Source organism: Aquila chrysaetos, chromosome 5, assembly GCF_900496995.4.
Source record: "Aquila chrysaetos chrysaetos chromosome 5, bAquChr1.4, whole genome shotgun sequence".
Classification (NCBI taxonomy): domain Eukaryota; kingdom Metazoa; phylum Chordata; class Aves; order Accipitriformes; family Accipitridae; genus Aquila; species Aquila chrysaetos.
In genome coordinates this window covers 68,909,510-68,917,332 of record NC_044008.1, presented here as the reverse complement: position 1 = coordinate 68,917,332, position 7,823 = coordinate 68,909,510, and the positions used below count along the sequence as shown (strand labels likewise).

The 7,823-nt window shown below is 54.7% G+C and overlaps 1 protein-coding gene and 4 non-coding genes across 5 annotated transcripts; 3 read left to right on the top strand and 2 right to left on the bottom strand.

Moving 5' to 3' along the window:
• Nucleotides 1–1,752: 1,752 nt before the first annotated feature.
• On the top strand, nt 1,753–4,170 carry MRPL58 (mitochondrial ribosomal protein L58). Its single transcript, XM_030013144.2, has 6 exons — nt 1,753–1,950; nt 2,271–2,307; nt 2,563–2,622; nt 3,275–3,357; nt 3,468–3,637; nt 3,938–4,170. Exons 1-6 carry the CDS (start codon nt 1,789–1,791, stop codon nt 4,020–4,022), a joined length of 597 nt encoding a protein of 198 aa, XP_029869004.1. The 5' UTR covers nt 1,753–1,788; the 3' UTR covers nt 4,023–4,170.
• Nucleotides 4,171–4,600: 430 nt separating this feature from the next.
• TRNAR-UCU lies at nt 4,601–4,673 on the top strand. The gene has a single exon. It is a non-coding gene; the product is annotated as a tRNA-Arg (tRNA).
• An 862-nt stretch (nt 4,674–5,535) lies between these two features.
• Nucleotides 5,536–5,608, bottom strand: TRNAR-CCU. The gene has a single exon. It is a non-coding gene; the product is annotated as a tRNA-Arg (tRNA).
• Nucleotides 5,609–6,105: 497 nt separating this feature from the next.
• On the top strand, nt 6,106–6,178 carry TRNAR-CCU. The gene has a single exon. It is a non-coding gene; the product is annotated as a tRNA-Arg (tRNA).
• A 503-nt stretch (nt 6,179–6,681) lies between these two features.
• TRNAR-UCG lies at nt 6,682–6,754 on the bottom strand. The gene has a single exon. It is a non-coding gene; the product is annotated as a tRNA-Arg (tRNA).
• Nucleotides 6,755–7,823: the final 1,069 nt, after the last annotated feature.

Here is a 7,823-nt window from a genome sequence, read left to right as displayed (position 1 = left end):
CCTGCCGGGGAGAGCTGTTTCCAACCATCCAAGTGGAGATCATTCTGCTTTTTACCAAGGCTCTTTGGACACCTGCATCCACCAACACAGTGTGGGAATGAAGCAAAACCAGGGAAACGTCCTTTTAGATGGGTCTGGCTTCAACTGTGTGACCTTCAAGCTCCTTTCCCAGCCCCTCCATGCACCACACAACGACATCGTCCTTGGTGTGTGTTACCAGCACAGTAACAACGCCGACATGTTTGACAACAGTTGGTAAAATGAGTCATCCTGCTTTGGATATTTTACCCATCCCTCTGGCTACAAATCACAAACGTTTACCTGTTCACTGTTAGAAATTAAGGTCACCAGATGGCATGGTTTGTCTCTGACAGTTCTGGTTTTTTTCCTTAAAGCATGCCATTTTCAGCCAAGTTTGGACAGGGAAAGCAGAGCAGAAGAACCCCAGGACATGGAGATTCAATTAAAACAAAGTGTGGAGCGCTCCTTGGCCCCCAAACTCCACTCAGCCACGGTCAGGACAGACCAACCATCAATGTTCAGGACTTGCTCCTTTCCTGAGGATTGAGTTTCCTGATTTTGTACTGATTATCTAAATGGGACCCAGCTCAGATCCTCAATCACATGGTCTTTATATCAGCTTTGAAACACCCATTTTACTTCACCCACAGTTTTAAACAAAAGATCATCAGCTCCTGTCAAAACACCAGAGCAAATGACAGCCCCATCCCTGCCTGTGCATTTTCCTGCTGCCAGAAATAGCAATCCCTGCCCCTCTCGAATGCACGCCCTTATTGTCAAGCCAACCTGACAGCTCCAACAGGAGTAATAGCTGAAGGATTTCCACAAGTGCTTCACTCCCCTGCATCCCCCATCCACCTCGGCATCTCTCTGACAGACCTGGAAACACGTATGTGCTGTTGTATCAGCATTTAAAAAAAAAAAATAATATATATATATACACACACACATGTTTATATCACTTTTTAGTACTCTTGAGAAGACAAAAATCTGAAACATTCCAGGTGCAAAAACTAGACAGTACATAAAAAATGCTGGATGTATCTTCACTTTTACGCCCACCCGTCACCACTCAGCTCACGAAGCTGTGGGGTGCAGGCAGGAGCATGCTGTACCCCACCGCTGCCCGCACCACGAGGAGCTGGAAATGACCTGCCCAAACCAGCCCCTGGTACCCACCCCGGGGCCTCCCACACCCCACACCGTGCCCCCCCACGGGTCACACAGGGGCACCACACGGCCACCTCGCCCCAGCATCCTCGTCCCCAGCCATCCCACCACCCTCCACAGCAGGGCCTGCCTCAGCGCCCACAGACCCCATATACCCCCCCAGATGCCCCACATCCCCCACTCAGCACCCCACAGACCCCGTATACCCCCCCAGATGCCCCACATCCCCCACTCAGCACCCCACAGACCCCGTATACCCCCCAGATGCCCCACATCCCCCCCCTCAGCATCCCACAGACCCCATACGCCCCCCAGACCTCCTCCACCCCCCACACGGAGCCCCCCACACCCCATTTACCCCCCCCAGACCCCCCGCCAGCCCCAGACCTCACGGACATCATACACCCCACAGATCCCACGCATCGCCACACGTACACCCCACACGCCTCACAGACCCCCCCCAGCCCATATACCCCGTATACCACAACCCCCCCGGCCCCCACAGCCCCCCCGCCCCGCAGGCCCCGCCCCGGAACGCGGCGCGCGGCCGCCGTTTCCGCGGGGACGCCGTAGAGGTGGCGCACGGGGGGAGCCAAGATGGCGGCGCACGCTCTGCTGGGCCTGTGCCGGCCGCCTCTGGGGCTTGCCGCCGCCCGGTTCTCGCAGCGGGCCGCCTCCGAGACCGAGTACCGGAGCGTCTACAGCCTGGACAAGCTGTACCCGCCGCGGCAGGACGGTGACGCCGCCGCCAGCGCGCCGGTGAGTGGGGCGGGCGGGGAGGGGGGGGGGGGGGGCAAGCGGGGGGCGGGGCTTGGCGCCTGAGTGACATAGATCGGGTGGGCGGGGTTTATGTCAAGGGGCAGGGCCATCGCGCGTGGGCGGGACTTAGCACAAGGGGTTGTTATTGCGGGTGGGCGGGGCTGAGCAGAAGGGGCGGTGCCGTCACGGGTGGGCGGGGCCAGCCAGCCCCAGGCCCCCGGGGGCCAGCGGGGCCGGGTCCCAAGTGCCGGCGGGGGCGACCCTGCCTGCCCCCGGCCTCGCCCCAGCGCCTGACGCGGGCACCCCGCCGTGTTTTCCAGGAGGAGACGCAGCCGGCCGCCCTCGACATCCCCCTGGGTGAGTCTCCCACCCCCTCCCGTCCCCAAAACCGACCCGGGCCAGGGTGCTCGGCTGGGCCTGTCCCGGTTGAGCACCCGGAGGTGGGTGAGGCCGCGGCCTACGGGGCCCGTGCTCAGTGCACAGAGCTGAACTCCTGAGCGAAAGCACAACCGAGTCACGGGCGTCCTTCAGCCTGGATCATCCCCGTTCCCCGCTGCAAAACCAGCTGGGGACGAGTCTCCGGGTCAGCACGCTGCTGTTCTTCTTTTCCAGCTCGCCTGACCGTGTCCTACTGCCGGAGCAGCGGCCCTGGGGGGCAGCACGTTAACAAAGGTGAGGAGAAGGTTCTCCCACTTTGAAGGAAAAAATCACAGTCTTCAGTTGTTCCTCTATACTTTGTGGTAAAATATGGAGAATTGGACGTTAAAGAGCATCCTTGTGCTGCCCGATGCTAATTTTTCATTATCCTTACCCTACATTTTAACACAACATTTAAGTCTATGTAGTGCTCAAGACCAGTGGTAACATATTTGGTTCTCCCAGAAACACTCTTACTGGTATCATTGCTGCTACACACGCCACGTGAAACACCACCTCTATCTAATCTGTTTTCATTGATCAAACATATAACAAGCCACTTGGATTCTGAAGCTTCACAGTGCAATAAATTCTCAGCTTAACTCAAACTAAAAATACTTCCTGTTCTGCCATTGCCATTAAAAATAAGGTAGGTAGTGACCGGCAACAGCAATAAATCTTGTAGCTTCTACAAAGGCAAATACCATGACACAGTCTCCATAAAAATTTTGAGTTTGTCTTTAGAGTGGTATTCAAAAATACAGCAAGAAAAAAATTACAGTCTTTCAGGAAATGAATACTGGAATCATCCTATGTTCAAAGCCAGCAGTGAACAGGCTGAATTATTTCATAAAACTTAGGAAGGCAAGCCATTACATTGAAAAAAAGATCCTGTTTTTCCTCCCAGTGAATACCAAGGCAGAAGTTCGGTTCCACCTGGCATCAGCAGACTGGATTCCAGAACCTGTGAGACAAAAAATGGCATTGATGGTAACTACCCTCCCCCCAATTCCAGCCACAGTTTAAATGTCACACTTTCAGATGGCATGTGACAAGTCTAACAAGGTTTCAATGATCACATCACGTTTTCTCCTCTTTAGCACAGGAATAAGATAAACCGAGCTGGTGAGTTGATTGTGAACTCCGAAGAGAGTCGCTACCAAATGAGGAATCTGGCGATTTGCTTAGAAAAAATCAGAACCATGGTCACAGAGGCTACTGAGAAGCCCAAGGTGGTATCTAAGGAGACAACACAGAAGCTCATAGAGAGGTATCTTTATCAAAATGGCCTTTGTTTGAGATGGATTCACATTATCATGTTACATGATTTAGTTTGCAGCATTTTTAAACAATCTTCATACTTATTTGGATTTCCTTTATTAAAAAAAAAAAAAAAAAATCACCGGTCTGTTAGATTTTAACTGCTTTCCTGGGTAGTATCCCACGAACAGGGACTGTTTTCTATCTGTGGACATTTGTTGGCTCATCAAATCTACATTATATCTGTGCTCAAAGTTGAATATTTAAATGGTTTCTTTATACACTAAAGGATCTTTTAATTTTGTTTTAGGGTGGAAAAAATGAACCGTGAACGACTACGACAGAAAAAGATACACTCAAATATAAAACAGAGCAGGAAGGCAGACTTTGACTGAGAACAGCAGAGATCGAAGTCCTTGGCATACTGTCTTTTTAAAGACATGGCGTCGGCAGCTGTAGATGATGCAAAACTCATGAGCTATATTGAATAAAAACGGTCTGAAAGTGTAAATAAAAACATTTAACAACTCCTTTTGAAACTAATGTTACACTGTGACAACCTGTCAATCATTTTGCAGAAAAATTATTGTTCATGTTAGAGAGAAACTAAAAATTCAGATTTTTGTCAGCTACTTTTTTTTTTTTTTAATACTTTGTGTCCATCCATCCCTCTGCTCTATGAGAGCACCCTCTGCTGCTGAGCACAAAAACAGCAGTAGATTTGGGGGGAAAGAAGGGGTAGAGTACATATCTACATCCTACATATCTAAGTAGCAAATAGAGTATTCACCACTTCAAGCACTTCCCTTCCATTTTAGTTGATTTTTTTTCCTAACCAAAAAAAAGTGCTTGTCATTTTGCTAAATTAACCTAAAGCCGTGGCAGGAATTTGGGAGGAGGCAGTTGCTCTCTGGTAGCGCTAAAAGCGTGTCTCAAAGACAATGAAATTACCCTTTTTTCGTGTTCTCACAGGGCCCCAGTGGCCTAATGGATAAGGCACTGGCCTTCTAAGTCAGGGATTGTGGGTTCGAGTCCCACCTGGGGTGAGGAGAGGTGGTTCTGTTTTAGGCAAAAACCCAAATAAAAGAGGAAAGCACTCTCTGCTGGTCCCTGGGGTTTAATTGGGGCACAGCAAGGTGTGCAGGGCTCTGCTCCAGCCAGTGCCCGCTCCCCTTTGGAAGGGGGGGACATGTGAGCTCTCCCCTTACACAGCCCAGGTCAGCATTTACGTTTGCAAAAAGCAGAGCTCAAATCCCACATTCTACCCAAAACGGGCTGCCTGGAGGGGTGCAGGAGCACACTGATGCATCTTGACATCCGCCCCAGGCCAGCTACCTCCACCTCTGAGCACACCCTGCCCAGCTCAGGGGGGTAAAGACATTTGTTTTAACCTGCCTAAAGCTTTCTGCACGGGAGGAGGGGGGGAGCTGCCAGCTCCCCCTCTCCCAGGCAAAGGGGTCTGCAGCTCCATGCTGTGCCCTGGCCCTTAGAAGCAAGCAGGGCTGTCGCTGCTTCAGACTTATTTCTGACGCTGAAAGTCATCACACAAACATCAATGGGGACAGCAACAACCTCAGCTGAGACCTCCTGTGACCAGGAGACCTGACTGCCACCTATCACCTATTGCTCACGCGTCCCCCCCCCAGATTTTACAATAAGATTTGCAAAATTTTTCCTGAAAGCCTCGGGGCCAACACACGACACCAGGGTTCAGAGGAGCTGGACATTTCAGGGATGAAAAGCGTATTCCAAGATTCCACGTGTTTTTACACCAAAACCCCCCAGATTCCTGACCCCGGGGCCGGGGGGGTGCTCCAGAAAGGACTGAGTCGCCCCTAACCGCAGCAACAAACCCCCCAAACCGGGGCACAGCAGGAGGCGGCATAGATCCCCCGAAGGGAAAAGAGTCACCCCAGATGGGACTCGAACCCACAATCCCTGGCTTAGGAGGCCAGTGCCTTATCCATTAGGCCACTGGGGCTGCATACAGATGTATTTTTGGTACCGTAACTTAACTCTCTGATGGCCAGAGGGGAGCGTGGCCACGGTGAGTGAGAAAGGGGGGGGGAAAGTCCCACACAGCCCCGGGAGGACCCCCCGGGACTGCACGTCCCCCAGAGCAAGGCAGCACTGTCCCAGCCAACCAACGCAGCTCTCCTCCCTCCATCGCCCAGTAAAACCGCCCAGCGCAGCATCAGCTCCGTGCACAGCCCAGAAATGCCGGCGGCGGGCGGGGGGGGGGGGGGGGGGGGAGGCTGGAGACCCCTGCGAAGGGCCCAGCTCCACCCGCACGGCCTCATCCCGCTCTCCCGCGGCGGCGGGGCGGGACGTGCCGGTGCCCACCGCTGGTTTTCGGTGCAATAAGCCACCCCCCCCCCGCCCGCCCCAAGCGCCGGGGCCGTTTGCTCCGGACACCCGCGGAAAAAGCGCGGAGAGTGGGGGGGTGCGGGGCAGAGGAGGGGGGGCAGCTTTTGCGCGGCCCCAGTGGCCTAATGGATAAGGCACTGGCCTCCTAAGCCAGGGACTGTGGGTTCGAGTCCCACCTGGGGTGGAAGCCACTTTTTTCCCACCCCGGCTATTTGCAACATTGCCCCACAGGGGGGGCGACGTGGGGACACCCCCCTTACATACACAGACCCCCCCCCATGCCTCGGCCCAGCCCCGCGGTAGCTCACCGGGTGCTCCCTGCAGCGGTGAAAAGCTGCAACCCTGGCCGCGCCCGACCTTTTATTCCCCCCCCCCCCCCCCCGCCTCGGGAACGGGCCCCAGCTGGGGCTCAGCCTCCGCCCCGCTCCGGTTCGCCTTCACCCCCGGGACAGGGTGCCCTGGGTCGCTGCCCCGCCGTGGGGCAGAGCCCCGGGGACACGAATCCCCCCGGAGACTTGTAGGGCAGATGCCACCCTAAAGCTGCCCCCAGCACGGGCACGTTCCCTCGAGCTTTGCCCCACTGCTGCCCCCGGGGATTCTCTCACTCCACGGGGTATCGATCGTTGTCCCCCCAAGCCAGTAACAAGGGGAAATTAAATGACTCGAGCATCTCTCGTGGCTTTAAAACAACCACGAAGGGACTCGAACCCTCAATCTTCTGATCCGAAGTCAGACGCCTTATCCATTAGGCCACGTGGTCCCCCATAACTCTGCCTTGGGGACAGTGACACACACGGGGGGGGGGTCCCGTGGGTGTCCCTGCCACCCCCTGCTCATCACCCATGCTCCCGTCCCTCCTGGGATTGCAGCTGTCACTCCTGGCCTAGCGCTGGTGATGGGGGTGAGCGGGGGGGGGGGGGGGGGGGGGGTGTCCCTCCTCCCATGGGACCCCCCATGGTGCCAGTAGGTCACCATAGACATCCCCCCCCAGCCTCAGTTTACCCTGATGGAGACTGTCCCGTGCAGGAATCCTGCGGGCTGGAGTGGTGACATTCCCCTCCTGCCGCCAGCTTTGCTGCCCACCGCTCAAGCCATGCTGCTGAGGATGCCAGCAACTCAGAACACAAATATAATCCAAAATACAAAGTGCAGACACCATCCAGGAGACACCCCCAACACAGAACAGCTGGGGTCACCCTCACGTTCCAGCTGCCGGGGGTATGCGAGTCCAGGCCTTCCCTGCCACATCCCCACGGAAAGACAAAGTCAAGACCATCACATCTAGCCGAGGCTGTCTATGAGCCGTAAGCAGGAGGGAAGGAGTGTTTGACTCCCAGGGTCAGGCATGACTGGGGAGGAAGAAGGACGGGGACAGCCGGGACCCTGGAGACAACTCGTCCTTTCCCGTGACAGCATTCAGTGTGATGGTCACGGTGTCAATGAGCCACTGGTGAGGGGCACCCACTGTAATGTAGCCCTGCTACAGCATAATGGTGTGATGCACAGAGAAACACCACAAGCCTCGTTAAGCTCCTGTTCATTATCAATAACACCCTCTGCATTCCCCTCCCAGTGCAGCTTGGCTTCTCCCCTAAACCTGTGTTTCTCATCTAATCCTAAAAAAGTTTCCCAAAGCCCGCCGCAGGGCAGGAAGGTATTTTAACCTCTTCCACAGCCATGGGAGGTTTTTGGGGACATGTTAGTTCCTGGGGTACGTTCAGCTCAGCTCAACCAGTGTCTCTTTTCTGATGTGTCCATCAAACGAAAGCTGAACAGAAATGTGCTGGAGAGAAAGGGCTGCACGAGAAGAGCGCTTGTGCTCTGCGGGT

Bases quoted from the DNA above. Each gene is read 5' to 3' on its own strand.
- MRPL58 (XM_030013144.2), top strand. From the start codon at position 1,789: ATGGCGGCGCACGCTCTGCTGGGCCTGTGCCGGCCGCCTCTGGGGCTT. The intron at 3,358-3,467 runs GTAACTACCCTC...TCTCCTCTTTAG, and splicing joins GACAAAAAATGGCATTGATG to CACAGGAATAAGATAAACCG. The intron at 3,638-3,937 runs GTATCTTTATCA...ATTTTGTTTTAG, and splicing joins ACACAGAAGCTCATAGAGAG to GGTGGAAAAAATGAACCGTG.